The sequence below is a fragment of the Oncorhynchus clarkii genome, chromosome 13, assembly GCF_045791955.1.
Source record: "Oncorhynchus clarkii lewisi isolate Uvic-CL-2024 chromosome 13, UVic_Ocla_1.0, whole genome shotgun sequence".
NCBI lineage: Eukaryota > Metazoa > Chordata > Actinopteri > Salmoniformes > Salmonidae > Oncorhynchus > Oncorhynchus clarkii.
The window spans coordinates 47,571,722-47,598,595 of NC_092159.1; the positions used below are offsets into that span (position 1 = coordinate 47,571,722).

At 45.0% G+C, this 26,874-nt stretch overlaps 1 protein-coding gene across 1 annotated transcript in view; it reads left to right on the plus strand.

Moving 5' to 3' along the window:
- Positions 1–26,874, plus strand: part of LOC139424002 (alpha-1,6-mannosylglycoprotein 6-beta-N-acetylglucosaminyltransferase B-like) — a 68,127-nt gene that overhangs the window by 14,326 nt on the left and 26,927 nt on the right. Inside the window, exons 3-8 of the mRNA XM_071175676.1 lie at positions 4,011–4,158; positions 6,659–6,768; positions 8,921–8,994; positions 9,317–9,484; positions 10,532–10,696; positions 16,782–16,951. Coding sequence (XP_071031777.1) covers positions 4,011–4,158; positions 6,659–6,768; positions 8,921–8,994; positions 9,317–9,484; positions 10,532–10,696; positions 16,782–16,951 — 835 coding nt within the window. The remainder of the gene's footprint in view (positions 1–4,010; positions 4,159–6,658; positions 6,769–8,920; positions 8,995–9,316; positions 9,485–10,531; positions 10,697–16,781; positions 16,952–26,874) is intronic.

Genomic DNA, 26,874 nt, shown 5'->3' on the forward strand with positions numbered 1-26,874 from the left:
TTTCATTCACACCACAGTCACATCATTTTGGGGCTGTTGTCGATCAGTGTCAGTGTTCTTAACGACTCAGACTGTCAGACATAGGTAAGGATAAGGCTATTGTTTATTTTTGCATCTAGACTTTTGGTACAATAACCTAAAAGGAACACTCCTCTTTTAACAGCTTGTTAACCAGAAGCTGTACTATTCTCATTTAACTGCAGAGCTGGTTATATTGATTCAACATTCTGTTTGACTTGGGTGTGCTCTTTAGTTAATAAATTCTCCATTGTGGAGTTCGAGCAGAGTAATTAGGTAAACATAAGGGAGAGCATGGCTGTGACATGTGAGTGTGGTGTGGTGGAGAACTGAGTTGGCCCTGGTCTAATAGCTACGGGCTCTTTCATTGACCAGGTGAGTGCTAACAGCATCATTCTGGTTCCCTTGCTCTCTCTGGGTCATGGGTAATTGGAGCCGCGAGAGAAGGAAAAAACAAAAACGTCAGCCTAATTTGTTCCCTTCCTGTTTGTCCCTGTGTTCTCTGCCTCAGTAATGAAGGTCAAATGAAGGTGTTTTTGACTTTTTCTAATCCCAGCCCCCGTCCCCGCAGGAGGCCTTTTGCCTTTTAGTAGGCCTTCATCGTAAATACGAATTTGTTCTTAGTGACTTGCCTAATTAAATAAAGGTTAAATAAATAAAATAGAGAAACTCCTGGATGTTGTTTTGTCAATGTGCACCGAAAATACCACAGGGATATTCATGCAACATCTGTCTGCAATGCATTGCATTTCAAATGCAATCTTGAGTGAATCTGTATTGTGACGCAGCCTTTGAAAAGGCATTAAGCTTCATTTTTTAAATGTTTTTATTTCACCTTTATTTAACCAGGTAGGCTAGTTGAGAACAAGTTCTCATTTACAACTGCGACCTGGCCATGATAAAGCAAAGCAGTTCGACACGTACAACAACACAGAGTTACACATGAAATAAACAAACATACAGTAGAAAAAGTCTCTAAAGTGTGTGCAAATGAGGAAAGATAAGGGAGGTAAGGCAATAATAGGCCATACTTACAAAGTAATTACATTATAGCAACTAAACACTGGAGTGATAGATTTGCAGAAGATGAATTTGCAAGTAGAGATACTGGGGTGCAAAGGAGCAAAATGAATAAATAAATACAGTATGGGGATGAGGTAGTTTGATGGGCTATTTACAGATGGGTTATGTACAGGTGTTGTGTTCTGTGGGGTGCACTGACAGCTGGTGCTTAAAGTTAGTGAGGGAGATACGAGTCTTCAGCTTCAGTGATTTTTGCAGTTCGTTCCAGTCATTGGCAGCAGAGAACTGGAAGGAAAGGTGGCCAAAGGAGGAATTGGTTTTGGGGGTGACCAGTGAAATATACCTGCTGGAGCGCGTGGAACGGGTGGGTGCTGCTATGGTGACCAGTGAGCTGAGTTCACCTAGCAAAGACTTGTAGATGACCTGGAGCCAGTGAGTTTGGCGACGAGTATGAAGCGAGGGCTAGCAAACGATAGTGTACAGGTCGCAGTGGTGGGTTGTATATGGGGCTTTGGTGACAAAAAGGATGGCACTGCATCCAATTCGTTGAGTAGAGTGTTGGAGGCTATTTTGTAAATGACATTGCCGAAGTCAAGGATCGGTAGGATAGTCAGTTTTACGAGGGTATGTTTGGCAGCACGAGTGAAGGATGCTTTGTTGAGAAATAGGAAGCCGATTCTAGATTTCATTTATTCTTCATATTGTAGAATGGATAGGCCATGGGAGTGGGGAAGCAGGAGGATTGTCCCCTAGGTTCTGTGTTGTACTTAGCCCAGGGATAGATTGTTTAGTTAGATTAAGTCATTTTGGATGATGCTGATATGCTGACAGTATGGATCAGAGAGGCAATGGTGCTTGTACTTCCAACATGTCTGATTTAATTGGCAGTTCTCTTTGTCAATATAGCAGTTAACCACACAACAGATCTCTATCACCTGTCTGCCTGCCCACCTGCCCGCCCGCTCGCTTGCTCATATAATTCACATCACTATCTCACTCATCAGCATAGCCCAGGGCAACTCCAGTCCTCGGGGGCCTGATTGGTGTCACATTTTTGCCCCAGCTAACACACCTGACTCCAATAATCAACTAAACATGATCTTCAGTTAAAAATGCAATTAGTTTAAATCAGGTGTGTTTGCTAGAGATGGGGGAAAACTGTGACACCAATCAGGCCCCCGAGGACTGGATAACCGGTATTTATAGGGTAGTGCCTATAACATTAACTCATCACTATAGCCGGTATTTATAGGGTAGTGCCTGTAACATTACCTCATCAGTATAGCCGGTATTTATAGGGTAGTGCCTGTAACATTACCTCATCAGTATAGCCGGTATTTATAGGGTAGTGCCTGTAACATTACCTCATCAGTATAGCCGGTATTTATAGGGTAGTGCCTGTAACATTACCTCATCAGTATAGCCGGTATTTATAGGGTAGTGCCTGTAACATTACCTCATCAGTATAGCCGGTATTTATAGGGTAGTGCCTGTAACATTACCTCATCAGTATAGCCGGTATTTATAGGGTAGTGCCTGTAACATTACCTCATCAGTATAGCCGGTATTTATAGGGTAGTGCCTGTAACATTACCTCATCAGTATAGCCGGTATTTATAGGGTAGTGCCTGTAACATTACCTCATCAGTATAGCCGGTATTTATAGGGTAGTGTCATCATTTTACCTCATCAGCATAGCGTCAGGTCTCTCCTCCTCCTTTACTATTAGCAAGCGTGTGGAATGTCATTCACCTATTAACTTCACCCTATGATCATGGCACACTAAGGCAATTCCACCACGGTTGCGGATTAACCTATGGACTCACTCGTGTAATAATTACTTTAATCTCTTTCAACCAGAAGACCCCTTTCTGTGTTTGCAAACGTTGCCGCACGAGGGCGATGTGCGCAAGTTGGTTGCAGAACACGGGTTTCTTAGAGAAAGCCAGCAAAAAAAAAGCCTCTATTTACATGTTGCTTATGAGTGCATTTCACACTACTTTTGGATTATAATTGGATTTTCAGGCTTGTATGAATGTCCTGTTTAATATAATGTTTGTGTCATCATCGCAAATCAACTGTATTATACTTAGAAAACACTTCAACCTTAACCAGTACAATTGGTTAGCTTTTGCTACAGACTATATCAATGAGCGTTAGCATTCTAGCTAACAAGTGCTGCATCCAAAATAGTTATTTTGCAAAGATCACAAACAAATACAATCTTAGCGGCTGTTCAAGCAAGAATCAAAACATCATTGAAGGCGTATGAGAACCCCAAAATGTTTTTTTGTTGTTCAGAAGTAATAAAAACAAATCTAGGCTATGTTGAATAGGCGCAGATGGCGATGGCTTTCTTACTGCAGCCAAGCGTCTCGTGTATCTGTGCGTGAAGTCGGTGTGTCGTGTACTGGAAAAGGGTCTATGGGCATGAATCTCAAACCTTGCGTCTCCCACTTGCTGTTTTGCAGCAACAGTCTTCCAACGACCTCCCCACCACCACCAACTGAAGGCCCGTCATCGGATCCCCGTTCTCCCAGTGGGTGGAGGGGTTTGATGCCAGCTGCCCAGCATAGGGCAACCTGTCATCAGCATCTGGTTCTGAGGAACATTCCTCTGAGACGAGGCCTACCCCACACTATCCTACCCAAAAATATTCAATAAAATTCCATATTGTATTCTGTCTCTGTCATTCAGTTACGCCTGTATTCTATTTTAACAGTATTTTGCTCTTCATGGATGAATTCAGAAAGTGGTTTTTAATAAAAATAAATAAAAAAAACATTAACATTTAAAAGAAAAGTAGCTCTACTCCTCAGTTTGAGAAGTCATTAAAAATAGATGCAGTTTTTCCACATTTTGAATTGTTATTTAAGTTTACTTCCTGAATTGACAGCCTTCAAATTGAATTGACCCCTGCCCTTGTGCTCTTATAATCTGACCTACTGTATGTGTCTGTGTGTTGGCAGTGCTGGGAGGTCCAGAGTCTCGCGGGGTGCTGAGGAAGATCAGTGATATGCTGGAGGTCATCATGAAGAGGATGGACACTTTGTCCAAACTGGGCAACACCACCACAGACTCCCACAGACTGGATGAGCTCAGCTCAGCACTGGACAGGTAGGGTTCTGGGGTTTGGTAGCAGGCCTGCCATTACATAATGTATGGTGTATGCATGTGTTTGTCTGCATATAACCAAATAATTGGAGAATATTTAAACTAGAAGTTGTCTCGTTAGTCTCAACATTTTCCTATCTATTTGCCCTGTTATTGGGTGGACATGGACAGTCAGACAAGGATGATGCGCTACCAGACATGCAGAGGCTAACAACCTGGAGTTTGCTCTTCCGTCTCCATGGCAACAGACCTCTCTCATACAGGGGGTTGAGAGGCTCCCTCCTGCTGGGGTTTGCCCATGTCTGACACTCTGGCCATCCCTTCTGGACGTCCCTGCTCCTACACTCACCGTCTCACACCAGGAAAATAATCCCTGCTCAAACTATGTCTGAGAGTTGCGCTAACTGCCAGGATGCAGAGTTGTGGATGTTTGATATGAATTCTAACCACCAGAGTAGACAGTATTATTAGAACATAAATAACTCCCACTATTCACATTCTATCATGTACAGTACAGGCATCTAATTGGCTTCTTTGGGAGGTACTATAGAAATGATGAGGATTTTCTTCCTAAATGTTGCCGGAAAGAGGCCATTCATTGCTGTTTAAGTCAGCCTAACTGTAAGCGATTATGAAAAAGGGGGAGCATTTCTAGGCTTCAGCAGTTTGCCTTTGGTAATGAAGTCTAGTCTGCTTGGTGACCTGCTCAAAATTCAGCCAAGGTGCAGTTTAACAGATACAAACAAAGAACCCAGAGCCATTGAGTCCACAGTTAGGTCTTTAAAAAGGAATCAGCCATCTCTCTCTCTTTCATGCTGTATATGGTTCTCCAGGGCCAGACACCCATTGTAAATGTATTAGTGGTGTTCTATAGAGGGAGGACAGGATTCTGTCTGTCCACAGGAATGTTTCCTATACTGATCAGTCTGTGCTGCAGTCTGGTGCTGTGCAGAGGACCGCTCTGTCTGTGTCTGGCTCTCATCTGTTCTGACATGCTGCCTCATAGGAGGGAATAGGTAGGGATGTCTAACACTTGCCCGTAGGGCAGTACATGGTCAAGTGATATTAGAGGGGGATTTTACGCAAAGTAATGCAGCATTTTAGACACACATACCACACCCATGCTCATACACTTATACCAGAAGCACTGGTCTAAACCATTGCCCATTTCTTCCAACAACAAAAAAAACTCTCAACCATGAATTTAAATGCATATGTTAGATAAAGCTGTACAGTTTGAACAAAAGCCAAAGGCCAGTGTTGACCACTGTGTACAGTCAGCGTCTCATTGATATGACAGGGCTGTTAGACCCCAGCTATTGATTTGGCTCTGGTTGATACTCCCTGATAAACAGTGTCTTCAGCTCTGCAGAGTCCATCTGTAGTACAGTAGTACTCCTTAAGACCAGCATCCTTCCTATTGGAGGGTCCTCAGCTTCCCTGACCAGGTCACAGCAGCCTTGGGAAGACCCAGTGTAGAAGTAACAGATAGAGGCTGAATGGACTGGTGATGATTCTGTCTCGGAGGCCTTGCTTAACCATGGCTATGCCCGTGAGAACGTTTAGTCCTCAGTTCTCTACAGCACACACAGGAGCACTGTTCTTTTATCCTGTGGGGCCCAGGCGGCTGACTGACTGCATTGAGATTATACACAATCATCATGGCAATCATTTGGACCTTTATGCTACATCAGCGAGGGCTGAGATTTCTGTCTTTATCGGAAGGGAGCCAAAGCAAGTTCAAAATGTTCACACTGCCATAATGCTTCAGCTTGGAGTTCCTGGGCACCTTCCAGTTTTCACTGCTAGTGCCTGAGATAGGGTTCAGGGCTATCTCCCTCTTTTTATTGCTGTCTCCTTTTCTCTTTCTTTCTCACTCTCCTTTTTTCTGCTTGTTTTGCCAACACTAACATGGCAACAACAAGCCATGGCAGTCAGCTGCCATAAAAGGCATTTGCTAACAACCTAATTGCGCTCTGTTCTCAGTCTCCCAGGGACTGGCTTTAATGTGCTGAGTCACTTTTTCACTCTCCAACCAAGTTCCACACAATTATCATTTCCTCTACTTGTTGAAGCTCTTCTCTTTTGGGAGGAAACAATAAGCGTATACTGTAGGAGGGTGGACTTCGATGAAAGAAGTAGCCTTCTACGTTTATTTTTCTAGATGTTTCCAGGGAGTTTAAGGATTGAGATAAAGGATAAAGATTGAATGTGCATTCCCACTGGGCACAGACATCAATTCAACATCTATTCCACATTGGCTCAACATAATTTCATTGAAATGACTAGGAAAACAACAATCCATTCAACCAGTGTGTGTCCGGTGGGTTGTCACGGGGAAAGAGATGGCACAAATGATCAGGTCAGTAAGAAAGAGAAGACATGCCTAACACTTCATTCACCTGTGCCTAATTGATAGTCATTCCCCTGTGTGTGTGTGTGTGTGTGTGTGTGTGTGTGTGTGTGTGTGTGTGTGTGTGTGTGTGTGTGTGTGGGTTGGCAGGATCCAGCCGATTGGTCTGGTGGAGAGGATCCAGGCTATCGCCCAGAACATGTCTGACATGGCTGTGAGGGTGGAGCAGATCCTACAGCGCAGCATGGCCACCAACAAAGGTACAAGAGACACACACAAATCTGACCACTCTTCACATTTGAAAGGTAGTTGTGTATGTCTGACACACTGTAAGACCCTATTGAACATGACAGGCAACATTTATGACAGTACTTCAGATGATGAGTCTCCATTCCTGTCTTTGTGAAGAGAGCTACGCTGCAGGAGGGCTCTATCTCCCTGTCTCAGCATAATTATAAATAACGCTACATGATGTTCAGTGTATGCTGATGAATTCCCCTCTAGTTAAGAAGATCTGAGACTGTCAGCTTTCTTCAATTAGCTGTCCTCTGCTCAGTTCATTGTGCTCCTGTTCTGTTTGAGCAAGAGATACAGTAGGCTACTTACATGCAAAGCGAGACTAACTCCACTAGCCGACAAATTAGAAAGCCAATTATAGACTTTGCATATTGTCATTATTTGCCTTGTCATTGAGTAAAGCAGACATGTCCTATTCTGTAGAGACTGTTTTTGCTACCAGAACCTAATCCCCTGGCTAATTTAGTGACACCGCTAGTGTTAGCGCTCCACACTGTGACTGCTGTAGTTATAATGGTAATCAAACAGAATGGCTGCTAATCCATTGTCTGTGATTGCGCTCATCCAGGCTTGGCGGCACGCTGGTAGAGGAACAGCTTCCACTCTCTTTAATTAGGCTAATTGGAGCTGGCTGCCGACGAGGGAGGGAGGCCGGGTAGAGAGGGAATGAAGGAGTGAGACTGGGGAGAGAGGGAATGAAGGAGTGAGACTAGGGAGAGATTGAATGAAGGAGTGAGACTAGGGAGAGAGGGAATGAAGGAGTGAGACTAGGGAGAGAGGGAATGAAGGAGTGAGACTGGGGAGAGGGAATGAAGGAGTGAGACTGGGGAGAGAGGGAATGAAGGAGTGAGACTAGGGAGAGAGGGAATGAAGGAGTGAGACTAGGGAGAGAGGGAATGAAGGAGTGAGACTGGGGAGAGGGAATGAAGGAGTGAGACTGGGGAGAGGGAATGAAGGAGTGAGACTGGGGAGAGGGAATGAAGGAGTGAGACTGGGGAGAGAGGGAATGAAGGAGTGAGACTAGGGAGAGAGGGAATGAAGGAGTGAGACTAGGGAGAGAGGGAATGAAGGAGTGAGACTGGGGAGAGAGGGAATGAAGGAGTGAGACTGGGGAGAGAGGGAATGAAGGAGTGAGACTGGGGAGAGAGGGAATGAAGGAGTGAGACTGGGGAGAGAGGGAATGAAGGAGTGAGACTGGGGAGAGAGGGAACGAAGGAGTGAGACTGGGGAGAAAGGAACGTGGGGGAGCGAGGGGATTTTATTAATCAAGCCCACGCAGTGTTGTCTATCCACTGTTCTCAGTAGGCATCAGATATCAGCAAGGGAAGCCAGGCTTTCAGAAGTGGCTGATAATTAACCCAACAGCCTGTCTAACACTCTGTTCTATCCCCATGGCCAGTAGAGTTAACTATCCCAACAGTCTGTCAACACTCTATTCTATCCCCATGGCCAGTAGAGTTAACTAACCCAACAGCCTGTCTAACTCTCTGTTCTATCCCCATGGCCAGTAGAGTTAACTAACCCAACAGTCTAACACACTGTTCTATCCCCATGGCTAGTAGAGTTAACTAACCCAACAGTCGAACACTCTGTTCTATCCCCATGGCCACTAGACTTAACTAACCCAACAGTCTGTCTAACACTCGGTTCTATCCCCATGGCCACTAGAGTTAACTAACCCAACAGCCTGTCTAACACTCTGTTCTATCCTCATGGCCAGTAGAGTTAACTAACCCAACTGTCTGTCTAACACTCTGTTCTATCCCTATGGCCTGTCTAACACTCTGTTCTATCCCCATGGCCAGTAGAGTTAACTAACCCAACAGTCTAACACTCTGTTCTATCCCCATGGCCAGTAGAGTTAACTAACCCAACAGTCTAACACTCTGTTCTATCCCCATGGCCAGGAGAGTTCTGCTCTAATACAAGAGACTAGTGCTAAAGTCAATATATGCTCCCTTTTAGGTATGACCTGTTGAAAAGCTTGTCTGGTTTCTGCCTCAACTGCTCCACACTGTCCTCATAGGGCTGAATAGCAAAGTTATGAGCAGGTATTTTAAGGATTCTGCCCATAGGGAGGTGTTTGTTGTTAATACATGTGTTTTTGTCCCACAGTTAAGGATGGCGCAACAGGACAGTGTGAGGTGCCCAAAGACCCTCACTACCCAGACTGCCCCAGCAAGGTGGATGTAAGTCTGCATGTCATGCAATTTCACAGTGGTTTTCCTGATCCCATGGTCCCTATGTCCTTTTGCTCTTGGACTGTTTATTACACTGCAACTCCAGCTTTACGATCAGTTTCAATCAACCCTGCCTTGTTTCACAAGGATCAACGTCTAGTGCCGTGTTCAGATCAATGAAAGGACCTTGTCCAAGTCAGATTTCATGGGTTCCTTAGCTATAATACATTCATTTCTACACTGACATTTGACCTCCTTTGACCTCATTTGATCCATAGAGATACTGTATATATTTATCATTACTTGAGTCTCCCTTGACCTTTTCCCTCAGTGGATGCGTGCCCGCTGGACCTCAGACCCCTGCTATGCCTTCTATGGGGTGGACGGCTCCGACTGCTCCTTCCTCATCTACCTGAGTGAGGTGGAGTGGTTCTGCCCCCCTCTGACCTGGAGGAACCAGACCACCACACCCACGCACATACCTTTCCCCAAGAGACAGGTGGGATAGCTGGGTTGGCATGGGCTGTTTACAGGGCTGCTATAGTGTGTATGTGTGTGTGTACAGAGTTTGTGTCTATGATACTAGTCTTTGTATTTCATCTCCACTCTAATTTTCCTGTATCCGACTGGCACACAGTCTCCTGGGAGGGGAGTGTGGATATACAGTCACTCACAGAGTCTATTCTCCCTCTGCCTTGAATCATGGCTGTTGCTGTTTTTCTTGTGAGGGCAGCATTCCAGTTATTTCTGGGTCCACCAGGGCCAGGTGTTCTAGTTAGTTGCTGCTCCCCGGAGCGCTGTACACTACACACCAATGGGTCGGCTGCTCAGTTCAATTATCTGTGCAGCTTAATCATGGATTCTAATTACCTGCCTGGATCCAGCTGGACTAATCCTGTGACTTCTCTCAGGTGTTCCTCTGCGTTCACAGAAGCACCTACAAGTTGCTTTCCAAACAATAATTAACTTGTAGTGCGAAAGTAATGCATCTCATATAGATTTTGTATGTGTGCATAAGCAAGCGAATGTGTGTGGAAGGAAAGATGGATTGTGTGTCCCCACTGTGTGTGTGTGTGTGTGAGAGAGAGACGGAGAGGTTTGTGTGACTGTCTATGTGCCATTTATAAGTCCTCTGTGCTCCCTTATGCAGTTACAACATTGATTAGCACTTGGCTGCTCAGATTGCACTGTGATCCAGCGATTAAAAAGGGCTGGGAAACACGCGGAGTGAAATGAAGGCAGCCTGTTTATGAGCATGAGGCAGGAGTCCCTCAGGCAACACTATCTGAGAGCCTTGCCTCCAGGGGGAATGGGTATGACAGGGAGAGCTGTACTCGTATAACACCCATCTCCACTCAACTCCAAGTAGAGCTGCTGGATTTTGGTGGTTACCATGTGGCTGTTTTGTACAGGTTTGGGGAGGTGTTAATGTATTAATTAAGTGTTTAATGTATTGGACTTATATATAGCTTTTTCTAGGTGCTCAAAGTGATTAACATAGTAAGGGGAGGAAAAAAATGTAGACGTTCCTTTTCCTGTCCTCCAGGCGGCATTCCGGTCAGACATCGGGGCCCTCCTGGAGCAGGTGGGTACGGGGAAGGAGTCTCTGAGTTTCATGAAGAGAAGGATGCGCAGGCTGGCTGCACAGTGGGCCTCGGCTGCACGCAGGCTAAATGACCGTTTGAGGAGTCAATGGAGGGAGCAGAAGAGGGTGAGTGTGTGGTGACTGTGGAGGGAGAGAGAGTTTCTGTGTGTCTGCTATGAGTCAAAAGGTTGACAGTTCACTCATCTCTTCCCATGACAGTGCAGGCCAGTAATATGTTGTGCAGGTAGGTGCCCATTTTGGTTTGCTATATTTGATTCCCGAAAGAATAGGCCGAGACACTGACAAAAAGATGGAAGGTTGACAAAAGACGGATCAAGACGAGGTGGCCTTCATGAACATTACAGTGGTGACGTTTTTCTCCACTAGCGATTACGGACCCATTTGCTGTGAGTGGTGTTACTGTGAATGGCTGAGAGGAGTACATTTGTAAGGAGGAGACTGACCAGCCGTTATCAGGAGAGCAGGCCTGGGATTTATTGTCTTTAGTGCTCTTTAACCAGCCTAACCTTTTACAGGGACATTCTCAGAGTGGTGGAGGAGCCTGAATACAGGAACACTGCTTTACCATCACTGATGAAATGACAATGACTGTAGAATCTCCCCAAGCCTGCCCTTTGTGTCAAAAACCTTTTCGTAATGTCATAAACGGTTATAAATCAACCTCAGAATAATATTGGCATGTGTGTGTGCACATGCCTGTGCTTGTCTGCAGTGCACTAGATGGATTAAACAGTACCTGTGCTGATTTTCCTTTCACAGTGAAGTGAATAACATTAGATTGACAAGCTAACCTCCTCCGTCACCGGCTTCATAAGGAAATGCATCGGCGACGTTGTCCCCGTAGTGAAGGGTCGCTGCTTCCCCAAACAAAAGCCCTGGATTAACACGGAGGTTGGCGCTAAGAGAAAGAATGGGGGACAAAGGATACCGCACACAGGGCTATCGCAGAGGCTACGGCTACAACCCTGAGGCTACGGCTACAACCCTGAGGCTACGGCTACAACCCTGAGGCTACGGCTACAACCCTGAGGCTACGGCTACAACCCTGAGGCTACGGCTACAACCCTGAGGCTACTGCTACAACCCTGAGGCTACTGCTACAACCCTGAGGCTACGGCTACAACCCTGAGGCTACGGCTGAGGAAAGGAACAAGTACAAGAAGTCCCTCTATGCAAAATATCAAAAGGACGATAAGGTATAAGGTGGAATAATACTATACAGGCTCCGACCTACAGTCCATTACGGATTACAAAGGAAGACGCTCTCTGTCCAACCATGCCTCTCTTCCAGACGAACTCATTGCATTTTATGCACGCTTCGACCATAACATCGTTTCATGCACGAGGGCCCCCACCAACCCAGAGAACTGGGTTTTCTCGCTCTCCGAGGCCAACGTGAGTAAGATCTTTAATCAGGTCAACACTCTCAAGGACGCGGGGCCAGACAGTACTCAAGAGCATGTTCTCAGAGCATGCGCAGATCAGCTGGCAGGCATTTTCACTATCCTCGTTCCTGTTCCCAAGAACTCTAAAGCTTCAAGCCATAGTGACTACCACCCTGAAGTGGTTTGAAAGGCTAATTATGGCACACATCAACTCCATCATCCCAGACACCATAAATCCACCCCAATTTGCATACTGCCCCAACAGATCCAAAGACAACTTAATCTCAATTGCACTCCACACTGCCCTCACCCACCGAGATAAGAGGAATGCCTACGTGAGAATGCTGTTCACTGACTACAGCTCAGCGTTCAACACTGTCCACTAAAAGATTGTCACCAAGCTAAGGACGCTGGGACTGAACACTTCCCTCTGCAACTGGATCCTGGGCTTCCTGACGGGCCGCCCCCAGATGTTGAGGGTAGGCAACATCACCTCTGCTATGCTGACCGTCAACATGGGGCCCCACACTGGTATGTGCTTAGTCCCTTCCTGTACTACCTGTTCACCCACGACTGCGTGGCCGTGCACTACTCCAACACAATCATCAAGTTTGCTGACGACACAACGCTGGTAGGCCTGATCACTGGCGACGATGAGACAGCCTACAGTGAGGAGGTCAGTGACCTGGCAGTGTGTTGCCGGGACAACAATCTCTGCCTCAACGACAGTAAGACCAAGGAGCTGATCAACACATCGATGGGGCTGCAGTGTAGCGGGTCGAGAGCTTCAGATTCCTCTGTGTCCAACTCACTAAGGACTTTAAAATGGTCCATTCACACATGCACAGCCGTGAAGAAGGCACAACATTGCCTCTTCCAACTTTTATTTACATATTTTTATTGAATCTTTATTTAACTAGGCAAGTCAATTAAGAACAAATTCTTATTTACAATGATGGATTACCAAGAGGCAAAAGGCCTCCTGCGGGGACAAAACACACATCACGACAAGAGAGACACCACAACACTACATAAAGAGAGACCTAAGACAACACAACATGGCAGCAACAGAACATGACAACACAACATGGTAGCAACACAACATGGTAGCAACACAACATGGTAGCAACACAACATGACAACACAACATGGTAACACAACATGGTAGCAACACAACATGACAACACAACATGGTAACAACAACATGGTAACAACACAACATGACAACACAACATGGTAACACAACATGGTAGCAACACAACATGACAACACAACATGGTAGCAACACAACATGACAACACAACATGGTAACAACAACATGGTAACAACACAACATGACAACACAACATGGTAAAAATGCAACATGACAACATGGAAACAACACAACATGACAACACAACATGGTAACAATACCACAACACATGGTAACAACACAACAACACAACATGGTGACAACACAACATGGTAGCAACACGACATGACAACACAACATGATAGCAACACAACATGGTGACAACATGACAACACAACATGGTAATACAACAACAACACAGCAGGGGTGGCAGGTAGCCTAGTGGTTAGAGCGTTGGGCCAGTACCCAAAAGGTTGCTGGATCAAATCCCCGAGCTGACAATGTAAAAAATATGTTGTTCTGCTCCTGAACAAGGCAGTTAACCCACTGTTCCCTGGTAGACTGTCATTGTAAATAAGAATATTTTCTTAACTGACTTGCCTAGTTAAATAAAGGTACAAAAAAACATGACAACACAACATAGCAACAACATTGCAGCAGCACAACATAGTAGCAGCACAACATAGTAGCAGCACAACATAGTAGCAGCACAACATAGTAGCAGCACAACATAGTAGCAGCACAACATAGTAGCAGCACAACATAGTAGCAGCACAAACTTTGTTAGGCAAAGAAGACGATGCAGCCACAAGTGTCAGAGTGTCCATGATTTAGTCTTTGAATGTAGAGATTGAGATAAAACCTTCCAGTTTGAGTGCTTGTTGCAGCTCTTTCCAGTCACTAGCTGCAGCGACCTGAAAAGAGGAGCAACCCAGGGATGTGTGTGCTTTGGGGACCTTTAACAGAATGTGACTGGCAGAACGGTGTTGTATGTGGAGGATGAGGGCTGCAGTAGGTATCTCAGATAGGGGGGAGTGAGGCCTAACAGGGTTTTATAAATAAGCTTCAACCAGTGGGTCTTGTGACAGGTATACAGAGATGACCAGTTTACAGAGGAGAATAGAGTGCAGTGATGTGTCCTATAAGGAGCATTGGTGGCAAATCTGATGGCCGAAGAACATCTAGCTGCTCGAGAACACCCTTACCTGCCAATCTATAAATTACATCTCCGTAATCTATCATGGGCAGCATGGTCATCTGAATCAGGGTTAGTTTGGCAGCTGGGGTGAACGAGGAGCGATAACGATAGAGGAAACCAAGTCTAGATTTAACCTTAGCCTGCAGCTTGGATATGTGCTGAGAGAAGGGAGGAGGTTGAAAAGGTTTGGCATGGGCCCTCATGAAAGATCCTCAAAACGTTCTACAGCTGCACCATTGAGAGCATCTTGACTAGCTGCATCAGAGGTAAGGTGGTATGGAAACAGCACCGCCCTCTATGCCATGGCGCTACAGAGGGTGATTCGGATAGCCCAGTACATCACTGGGGCCGAGCTCCCTGCCATCCAGAACCTCTATATCAGGCAGTATGAAAAGAAGGCTCGGAATATCATTAAAGACTCCAGCCAACCAAGCCATAGACTGTTCTCTCTGCTTCTGCACGGCAAGCGGTACCGGGGCATCAAGACTGACACCTATGCACACTCACAGGACTCTACACACTCACGCACACTGATACTCCAACACACACACACACACAACAAGCACACACACTCACATACAATCATAATTTGCGCTGCTGCTACTCTGTCTATCATCCTGATGTCTAGTCACCGTACCTCTATATCTACCAGTATCCCTGCACATCGGAAATATGGAACTGACCCTTTATAAACTGTGTTCTTCCTATTTTTATTTCTCATGGGTGGTTCTACCTTGTTATTTTTAGTGCTACATTGATGTTGATTACTACATTGTTGTATTTGGAGCTTGCAAGAAAGGCATTTCACTGTACAAAAACTTGAAGCTTGAATTATGCACAAAATCATGGCTGGAAAATGTATAGATTGACTGCAGTATTCTTTGAGTTTACCACTCCGAGCATTCTATTTGTGCAAACCCCACTCCTTTTAATCCTTCTCTAGTTAAAAAGAGGCTCATAACTTCAAACACCTGAGTGAACATGAGACGCTGTGATTGATAGGTGTTTGCTTTGCTTTGGGAAAGCAGGCCAGTCTGGTCTTTGGCCAAGAGATGCTTTCAGAACGTATATAAATAGGATTCTTCTTTTCATCAGTCTCTCTTTAGAGAACTATTAGCTTGGATAAGCCAGCACCAGCGTTGTCAACACACAGCATCCTTCCCAAGCCTGTTCCTTGATCAGCCTCCAAAAAGAAGAGTCTCTTTGTTCTTTTTTTAACGGTGTGTTCAACAGTAATAGTTTCTGTCCATTAACTGGCCCCTCTGGGCTTGGCTGCAGCGTCTCTGACAGAACAGAACAGTGTTTAGAAAACAGACGAGGAGGAACTGCTGTGCTGCTGTGAAAACGCAGATGAGAGAACGATAATCTGCCGATGGAAATAGACTCGTTGAAGGGAGACTTCACGGAGGAGTGGAACTAGACAGCAGCCGTCTACCCCACCAGTCTCTCTCTTCTCTGTCTGCAACCTTGATTTTTCTGTCTTTTTCTCTCTACACTGAACTGTGCTTTCACAAAGGCAAAATTGCTGTAGACAACTTTTTAAACTTCCAATTCCTTTTGTAGTCATTTGAAAATGAATTATTTCATGTAGTTATGGTGATGTGACAAGTATTGTGTGGCTGGCATGAGTACCCTGGCACTACAGTGACATGAGGATTCACTGGCATCATAGATGCAGGGGGCCTGTTGAGGTACTTCTGTCTGGTCATGGCGAGACATTTGTGTTGCGTCCACTCTTAACAAAAGCAGAGCAATAAATCGCAATTGATTGTCATCGATTTCCCTCTTTGTATTGAGTATGCACTGTGCAGTCATCTTGTCCTCTAGCAATTTCTCTGCATTGTGCAATATTCAATGGGTCTGTGTTGGCTGCCTTCACTGTGTCCTTCGTTTTCTCCCGTCTTTAGTGAAAATGGTTAAACTAGTTTGGAGCACGAACCCCAGAGTGGTTAGCTACTTTACTCTTTAGAAGTAAGATGAGAAAGTTTTGCGAGTCAAAAGTAACTGGGGAAGAATTAAAGGCTGCCATCTGTTGAGAAATCACACAGTCTGATTTCATTACACAGTTAACAGGCTGGAAGTCCCATCCTCTCCCATCAGCAATTAAAACAGTCTTGTACCATTAGGCATATTAATTATCTTCAGCAGGTCAATCACTATTCAGATTCAAAAAATGGTGTTTTCCAAGATTTGCTTGGGGACGAATGTTTCATGGCTTGCATTACTACTCTTCCTGTCTTTTTAGCATAAATATTCAGTTTGTTGCAATTCATCTCTCTTATCTCCATTCATCTCTATTCCAAGACCAGTGGTTTGTGGGGGACCTGAGATGTACAGACATGAATGAAGCTAATAGAGATTGCTATGGATAAGAACCATGGATCAGTCCTATTAGTTGGGAGCTCATCAGAATGAGACTGGAAACTCTTCAATCCTATGGTTGCAACCCCTCAAACTTATTTTTTTTCTTCTCAGATCCTGGTGCACGTAGGCTTCCTCACAGAGGAGTCAGGGGACGTGTTCAGCCCCAAGGTCCTGAAGGGAGGTCCTCTGGGGGAGATGGTCCAGTGGGCCGACATCCTCACAGCCCTGCACATCCTGGGACACAACCTCAAGATCTCTGTCTCGCTCAAGGAGCTGCAGGGGTGAGTCAGATGATGTCATGTTCTATCTATGTCTATATCTATATGTAAGGATGGGACCTATCACAGTATTCAGACTGAGTCTAGTGGTTCAGAACTTCTTCCTCTGGCTCAGAGTATATAAAGTCATGCATGAGAGAGGACTTTTTCAGCACCATGGATAGCTCCAGGGAGAACCTTACTGTGGCAATTCGAACTGTTCTGTCAATTCTTAATCCCCTCACGAATGCTCTAGTCCTGTGACATATATTTATTGAGAGTCATGTGACTTGTTGTGACATCATATTTTTCCCACTTTGAGATGTTTTTTTGCACACACATTTGGATGAACAAACGAGCTTAATTCTCTGGCACTCATGTCATACATATCTTATAAACACATCTCTATTTATACCGTCTTACCTTTTTAGGTGATGTGTAACCATGTATAAGGCAGCCCATCTTAGGGTTCATTCCCACACAGTGTGTTTGGTCTCACCCTGATAAGCCTCCTGCCTCCCTGTGGACTGGCGTTCCAGCCAGACAGACAGCGTTTATGTGTCCCTCTCCCAGCTCACTGACCACAGACAGACAGCGTTTATGTGTCCCTCTCCCAGCTCACTGACCCCAGACAGACGGTGTTGATGTGTTCCTCTCCCAGCTCACTGACCCCAGACAGACAGCGTTTATGTGTCCCTCTCCCAGCTCACTGACCCCAGACGGACAGCGTTTATATGTCCCTCTCCCAGCTCACTGACCCCAGACAGACAGCGTTTATGTGTTCCTCTCCCAGCTCACTGACCCCAGACAGACGGCGTTTATGTGTTCTTCTCCCAGCTCACTGACCCCAGACAGACAGCGTTTATGTGTTCCTCTCCCAGCTCACTGACCCGGATAGACAGCGTTTATGTGTTCCTCTCCCAGCTCACTGACCCCAGACTGACAGCGTTTATGTGTTCCTCTCCTAGCTCACTGACCCCAGACTGACAGCGTTTATGTGTTCCTCTCCCAGCTCACTGACCCCAGACTGATAGCAGTGGCTGGCTGGGCCACAGAGCAACATCCGGTCTAACCAAGGCTTTATTTATCCATCTGAAAAGATAACGCTATTGATTTTCAAGTCGGCCAGGTGTGACTGCTGGAGTTAAGAGAGCAGATGGTTCAATCTGGGAGTAAATGCCATAAACGTCTTGGAGGACCCAGTCCCTGCCTCTCCTTTTATCTTTTACCCTTTCCCAGTTTCACCCGGCCTGGTCTAAATTGCAGAGTTTAAGTCGGACTGGAGATATTGGATATTGTCGATTCCTGCCAGTGCAGACGTGAGGCTGAGAGAAATTGGACAGGCAGCAGCATATGGTGTGGCTTCTGTTATTGAACACATATTCCTCACTGTGGGGAAGCGTCCGAGTTAGAGCTGCACTGAAGACTTAGAGCTTCCCTGTGATCTCAAATTGGAGTTTTGAAGAAAGCGGCTTTGATAAGAGTAGACTGGAGATCAGTGAGAGCGGATGGGATTCTGCCTCTTCTGCCCACGCTATTATTTACCTCACTAATTGGTGTCATGGAGTATTGAATTACTGCATTCAGTCACCACAGGGAATGTGTCTTGTGAATGTTGATGAAACCGCATGAGACTGACAGTAATTGTCAATCAGAAACAAATTGGAGCTGTGCTAAAGCCAAGTTAGGCTCTGTTTCCAAAGGTTGAAATGCTGTGTGTGTGTGTGTGTGTGTGTGTGTGTGTGTGTGTGTGTGTGTGTGTGTGTGTGTGTGTGTGTGTGTGTGTGTGTGTTCATGTGTTCTAGTGTGTTTGTTTATTGGTATATGTGAATGTGATGGTCTACTGTAAGGCCCATGCAGCTCTCTATTTGTCAGGAAATGGAATGTGCAGCCTTAGAGAAAATATAATAGAAGGTTGAAATTGGAGCCTATTGGATTTATCAGACAGACCATTTCCCCCTTTTTCTCACAGAGAAAAGAGACGCAGTACATTTCCCACTCTTTTTATGAACCTATCTTCTCAAATTGGCCAATAAAAGAGATGCTGAATGTCCAATAAATTCCTTTCCAGGACCATTAATGAATAGGAAAATCTGACATTTCTCTCCATCTCTACCTTCCCCCCCTTTTCTCTCTCTCTCTCTCAAGTTGACAGATTGCTATATGGGGTGCATTCCCACAGATTCCCCCAGGGTTGTATCTATTTAAATTTCATCCTCCTATCTCTCCCACTCAGCCTGGGAAACATGTCATCCTAATATCCCATGGTCTGCATCGGCTGTTATGAGAGGACGATGGTTGGTATTGATGTTTTGCAGATCATGAAGTGCTTGGTTTCATCCAAACCACCAGATACTGTAGCTACTACTACTCTAAGTTAGATATAGATTAGTAGTAGCTACAGTACCTGGTGGTTTAGATGAAACCAAGCAGTTTGCTTGAGTGGTTGTAATTATTTCTCATTTGTCACTTCCCCTGCCAGCTTTATGGACTAGTCCTCTGGCTCTCTTTTTTTCATACAATCTTTTTTATTCAGACGTCTCCGTTCCACTCGCTACTTCAGCTGAGGGTCTTTTTTCTCGGTATAAGCTTCTGGCTCACGTCGCTTGCAGATGCTTAACTAAGCTGCTTTGGTATATTTTGAGTGATATTTTGGACAGAGAGGAGGACGCTCCTCTGCATGCAGCCAGATTCATCAAGTCCGCCTTCGCACAGAAAAACAGCTGGAAAAGTCATTCTCCAAGGTCTGTTCCATCTGTAAATTTTCATGATTAATGTAAGCCCATTTTTCTGTTGCGGTTGGTCACGTTGTGGTAGTAGTTGGGGATGGTGCAGTGTGTTTTTCTATGTCACAGTATGAAAAAAAAAAGTATGAAAATATACTGTATGCCCTCACCACTGTAAGTCACTCTGGATAAGAGTGTCTGCTAAATGACTAACATTTAAAACATGGAAACATCCCATTATTGGTCACCCTCTTCCTCTGCTGTGTTGCCTTGACGGGCAGATGAGTCACTAGGCTGAGAGTGGGGATGGGAGGAAGTGATGAGGCTCCAGTCTCTGTCAAGGGAGGTGAGGTTAATTGAAGGGGGAGCCTCAGTGGTTGTGACATCATATTTGTCGGGAACAGCATCACATGACCTAAAAGGTGCCCGGTGGCGGTTAGCCAAGCAGTGCAGACAGCTGTCACTTCCTCTAGGGGATCTCCCCCCTGTTCCTCCCAGTGCGACGTGAGTAATTAGCCAGCACCAGAGCATGGTTTATCAACACCTGAGGAGGAGAGAGGGAGGGGATAACAGCCTGACAGAGCTGGATGGCTGGCTCTGCAGTGACGACAGGGCCAGGAGAATACTGAGAACCCCCCTCATACAGCAGCTCTGTATGTCTCCACCCACACAGACTCTGTCCTCCACCCTCTGAGACCACTAGGAGAGAGAGGGAAAGGGAGGGGGTGATTCCACAATATGAGGAACATGCATCATTTGAACCCTCAGCACGAGTCCAATCAGAAGCATCATAGAACCGTGCAATAAATGACGTGTGGGGTCAAACTGATCTGGAATCAGAGATAGCATTGATAAGAGCACAGCCACTATGTGTATGGGAAGGAGGCACTAAGAAACATAACTCTCCCTGTCGTTTTACCCCTATCAAATCACCCGTTGAGGCTGATTTAGGCTGATTTAGGCCCCCATTAGGCTTCCAGAATGGGGGCTGCTGTGTGTGCCTGCAAGTGCTACTGCGCTCTCTCACCCTCCAGCCTTTCAAACGATGTGCTTTTGTTTCTCGGCTTTGAAAAGCCAATCTAAAGCAGCCCTGTTAAAAATAGACTGCTGTGTGTTTACAATATGTTGCAGTGCGCAGCACTTTTACAGAATCAGAGTTGAGGGCAGATTTTTATCGTTCGCAGTGATCAAAGCATTTGGGTCACGGCACGATAACATGATAGAATCATGTGACTTGATTTAGCTGCAGCGAGAGGGATTCGACTTCATCCAAGAGTTGTAGCGTGATGCCTAAATGAGATTGAGACCAAAGGACTACATGGTGTGTTTTTGACAGTGTTGCATGTCAGTTTTCATCCAGTTTGAATCGCTACATGAAACAACATATGGATGCAAGATATTGCAATCGCTGCTAGTTTCCTCTACTATATGCTGTATTGTAAACTCGGCAAAAAAGAAACGGCCCTTTTTTAGGACCCTGTCTTTCAAAGAGAATTCGTATAAATCCAAATAACTTCACAGATATTAATTGTAAAGGGTTTAAACACTGTTTCCCATGCTTGTTCAATGAACCATAAAGAATTAATCAACATGCACCTGTGGAACGGTCGTTAAGACAGACAGCTTACAGACGGTAGGCAATTAAGGTCACAGTTATGAAAACATAGGACACTAAAGAGGCCTTTCTACTGACTCTGAAAAACACCAAAATAAATATGTCCAGGGTCCCTGCTCATCTGCGTGAACGTGCCTTAGGCATGCTGCAAGGAGGCATTACACTGAGGCCTGTACTCTGGAGTGGGATTGATTTGGAGGTGGAGGGTCCGTCATGGTCTGGGGTTGTGTGTCACAGCATCATCGGACTGAGCTTGTTGTCATTTCAGGCAATCTCAACGATGTGCGTTACAGGGAAGATATCCTCCTCCCTCATGTGGTACCCTTCCTGCAGGCTCATCCTGACATGACCCTCCAGCATGACAATGCCACCAGCCATACTGCTCGTTCTGTGTGTGATTTCCTGCAAGACAGGAATGTCAGTGTTCTGCCATGGCCAGAGAAGAGCCCGGATCTCTGGCAAATACATTGTTTACATTGTAACATTGCTCTTTGAAAATATTTACATTGTAACATTTCTCTTTGATTTGTTCCACTTGAACATTGTGACATTTAATTGGACACACCCTGTATTTTGAAAATAGGACCAAATATGAACAGCCGTTGTATACTGTATATATCCTGCAGTAGACATGGAGCAGGAGAGCTCAAACACAGTTCACAGTAGCTGCAGTAGTGTCTGCTAGCTCCAGTCAATCTTCTCCACATTGAGATTTTTACTCACAGGGCTGACTGTACAGAGCCAAAAAGTGGGCGGTCGACATTCAACACTAACAATAAGCAATCAGTGAATAAAAGTGTGGAAATAGCATAACAAGTGGGTGTTCCACATTAAGAGGAAGCTGTGCTTTTGTTGTTGACGGAGGCAGCGTCTCAGTCTCTTATGCCCAACTCTCTCAACTGGCTCATTACTATGCCTGGCTCTGCTCTGCCAAGCAGGTCTCCACACTGCCACTACCCTCTCTCTGCCTGTTTCTTTTCTTCCACACTGAGCCCTCTGCACCCCATGGCCCCACCCCGGCCTCCTTCCTGTGAATGTGGCACGGCATCTGCCACGGCCAATTCTCCTCACCGCCTGACTTCTGCTCAGCTACAGTATAAGGTTCTCTCTCTGATATCTGGCAGCACGGTGCAGGTGGCCAGTCCACTCAGTGGGATACACCAAGATGGCCTGGTGCATGTAGCTGGTTCTTTTCTCATGGGGTGCCAGTCCATCCTCCCCTCCTCTTCTTCCGCTCCTTCTCCCTCCCTCCCTGCCCCTTTCTTCACCTACTCTCTCCCACTCCTGCCGAACTCACAGCAGGACAGTCAGCCCCAGATGTCTTTCTTCTAGTGTGTGCGTCAGACTCAGTGTGTGTGTGTGTGTTTGTTTGTGTGCACGTGTGTGCATGTGTTGCTTCTTATTCAACTGCTGCTAATTTTCAGCTCCATAACTGCAAATGTAATCCCCCTGTTCTCTCCAAGTTTGCAGGGATTTGCATATATCCAAGTAAAGCCCTGAACACAGCAGATTTAGTGCATTTGTGTGCAATACTGCCTCATGGGGTCACATAAGGCACTTTGTAATTATTAAACATTTGTTCTCACATTATCACACCACATCTTTTATCTGATCTATCCCTTAAATATTTTTTTATATGTTCTAATAAATACCGTAACTCAGTTTTATTGGCGGACGTACAATCGCTGGAGAACAAACTGGATGAGTTCTATTTCAGACTATACTTTCAACGGGACCTGAAGAACTGTAATATTCTGTCTTTCTCTGAGTTGTGGTTGAACTAGGACATGGACAATATACATCTAGCTGTTTTCTATGCATCGGCAGGACAGAACGGCAGTGTCGGGTAAGCTCAAAGGGGGAGGTGCGTGTCTCTTCGTTAGTTGGCGCGCGATCTGTAATATTAAGGAATCTGCTCGCCTGAGTAAGAATACCTCATGATAAGCTATAAACTCTATCTCAAGAGAGTTTTCACCTATATTTTTTGTAGCTGTCTATTTACCACATCAAACCAATGCTGGCATTAACCTGTTGCGACGACCAAACCCGGATCCGGGATTCTATTTATAGACCTAAGCTCATTACCATAACGCAACGTTAACTATTCATGAAAATCGCAAATGAAATGAAATAAATATGCTATCTCTCAAGCTTAGCCTTTTGTTAACAACACTGTCATCTCAGATTTTCAAAATATGCTTTTCAACCATAGGAAAACAATAATTTGTGTAACAGTAGCTAGCTAGCGTAGCATTTAGCGTTAGCATTAACGTTAGCATTTAGCAGGCAACTATCACAAAAACAAGTAAAGCCTTCAAATAAAATAACTTACCTTTGAAGAACTTCTGATGTTTTCAATGAGGAGACTCTCAGTTAGATAGCAGATGCTCAGTTTTTCCAAAAAGATTATTTGTGTATTAGAAATAGCTCCGTTTTGTACATCACATTTGGCTACCAAAAAAAAACAAAAAAAAAACGAAAATTCAGCCCTCAAAACGCGAACTTTTTTCCAAATTAACTCCATAATATCGACTGAAACATGGCAAACGTGGTTTAGAATCAATCCTCAAGGTGTTTTTCCACATATCTCTTCGATGATATATCCTTCGTGGAAGCCTGGTTTCTCCTTGCTCTCAAATGGAAAAATAATTGCACCTGGCTTTGCACTCCAATTTCGACGCAGGGACACCAGGCGGACACTTGGAAAATGTAGTCTCTTATGGTCAATCTTCCAATGATATGCCTACAAATACGTCACAATGCTGCAAACACCTTGGGGAAACGACAGAAAGTGTAGGCTCATTCCTTGCGCAATCACAGCCATATAAGGAGACAATGGAAAACAGAGCTTCAGAGATTCTGCTCATTTCCTGGTTGACGTATCATCTTGGTTTCGCCTGTAGAATGAGTTCTGGGGCACTTACAGACAATATCTTTGCAGATTCTGAAACTTCAGAGTGTTTTCTTTCCAAAACGGTCAATAATATGCATAGTCGAGCATCTTTTCGTGACAAAATATTGCGCTTAAAACGGGAACGTTTTTTATCCAAAAATGAAATAGCGCCCCTAGAGATCCAAGAGGTTAAGACCACACTTCACAAGCTGTATACGGCTATAAGCAAACAAGAAAATGCTAATCCAGAAGCAGTGCTCCTAGTAGCCAGTGCTTTTAATGCAGGAAAACTGAAATCCCTCTTACCTAATTTCTACCAGCATGTCACTTGTGCAACTAGAAGCAAAAAAACTCTAGATCACCTTTACTCCACACACAGAAACACATACAAAGCTCTCCCTCACCCTCCATTTGGCTAATCTGACCACAACTCAATCCTCCGTATTCATGCTTTAAATAAAAACTCAAACAGTAAGTACCAGTGATGCGCTCAATACGGAAGTGGTCGGTGAAGCTGCTGCTAAGCTACAGGACTGTTTTGCTAGCACAGACTGGAGTATGTTCCGGGATTTATCCGATGGCATTGAGAAGTTTACCACATCAGTCACCGACTTCATTAATAAGTGCACAACGACGTCCCCACAGTGACCGTATGTACGTAGACATATCCCAACCAGAAGAGGGACACTAATCCGGACGCAAGAAATTCCGCTACGCCCGCCGATGAACCATCAAACAGGAAATGCGTCAATACAACAGATCGAATAAGATCGAATAGGCTCTGATGCTTGTCGGATGTGGCAGGGCTTGCAAACTATAATGGAGTACAAAGGGAAACCCAGCCACGAGCTGCTCTGTGACATGAGTCTACCAGACGAGCTAAATGCCTTCTATGCTTGCTTCGAGGCAAGCAACACTGAACCATGCATGAGAGCACCAGCTGTTCCGGACGACAGTGTGATCACTCTCTCTGTAGCCAACGTGAGTAAGACCTTTAAATAGGTTAACATTCACAAGGCCGCAGGGCCAAAAGGATTACCAGGATGCATACTCAGAGCATGTGCTGACCAGTTGGCAAGTGTCTTCACTGACATTTTCAGCCACTCTCTGACCCAGTCTGTAATACATACATGTTTCAATCAGACCACCATATCTGTGCCCAAGAACCCCAAGGTAACCTGTCTAAATGACTATCGCCCTTAGCACTCACATCTGTAGCCATGAAATGCTTGGCTGGTCATGGCTCACATCAACACCATCATCCCAGACACCTTGGATCTACTCTAATTTGGATAACGCACCAACAGATCCACAGATGACAGAATCTCTATTGCACTCCACACTGCCCTTTCCCACCTGTGCAATAGGAACACCTATGTGAGAATGCTGTTCATTGACTACAGCTTAGCATTCAAGACCATAGTGCCCTCCAAGCTCATTGCTAAGAACCCTGGGATTGAACAATTACCCCCCCCCCCCCCCCCCCCCCCCCCAGGAGGCTGAAAAGATTTGGCATGGGTCCTCAGATCCTTAGAAAGTTCTAGAGCTGCACCATTGAGAGCATCTTGACTGGCTGCTTCACCACTTGGTATTGCAACTGCTTGGCACCCGACTATAAGGAGCTACAGAGGGTAGTGCTTACAGGCCAGTACATCACTGGACCTGAGCTAGCTGCCATCCAGGACCACTATACCAGGCGGTGTCCTTGGAAAGCCCTAAACATTGCCAAAGACTCAAGACATCCAAGTCATAGACTGTTCTCTCTGCTACCGCACTGCAAGCTGTGCTGATGCACCAAGTTTGGAAACAACAGGACCCTGAATAGCTTCTACCCACAAGCCATAAGACTGCTAAATAGTTAGTCTGGGTAGGAATCTGGTTAACTATTTAACTATCTACATTGAACTTTGACTTATCACATATGCTTCTGCTACTGTTTATCTGTTTTTTATTCCTAGTTCTATTAAATATCTACCTCAATTACTTCGCACCCCTGCACATCGACTCGGTACAGCGTATATAGCCAAGTTGTCACTTATGTATTTATTATTACTTTTATTATTACGTGTTTAACTTTTCTATTATTTCACTATTTTCTTTCTCTCTGCGTTGTTGGGAAGGTAAGCATTTCACTGTTGTCCACACCTGTTGTTTACGAAGCACTAATACAATTAAATGAAATGTGATATTCAAGGTTATAAATGCCTCTTTTCAGTGGGTTAGATGAGTTCCACCTGTCTGAACTGCTGCAAGGTGTCATGGGTGTCTTAGGGAGACATCCGAACGAGCTCAGCCTTTTAATTCTTAAACTGGGAACATTTTCACGCTGTATGGAATTTTACAACATGATGTCACAATCAGAACGATTGGGAAGTTTTTCACGCAGGGAAGATTTTTACACGACACAAGGCACAAGGCACAGGTGAAGCCACAGTATTTAGAACAGTGTGTTGCTGTCAGATACACTACATGTGTAATAAAATAGAATAGAAAGCTGTATATTGTTAAATCTACTGTTGCCCCCAGGGAAGGTAGGTATGCCACTGCTTGAGCCATGGTGAGGTTAAATGACTTCTCTAGCTTTTCAAGGTGAGAGAATGTCTCGCGGCTCCTTCACTTCCCTTGTGGGGGTGTATTACATTGACCATTCTGACTTTGCTACAGTGTATCTGTCCTTAATAAAATACAGAACACACACACACACACACACACA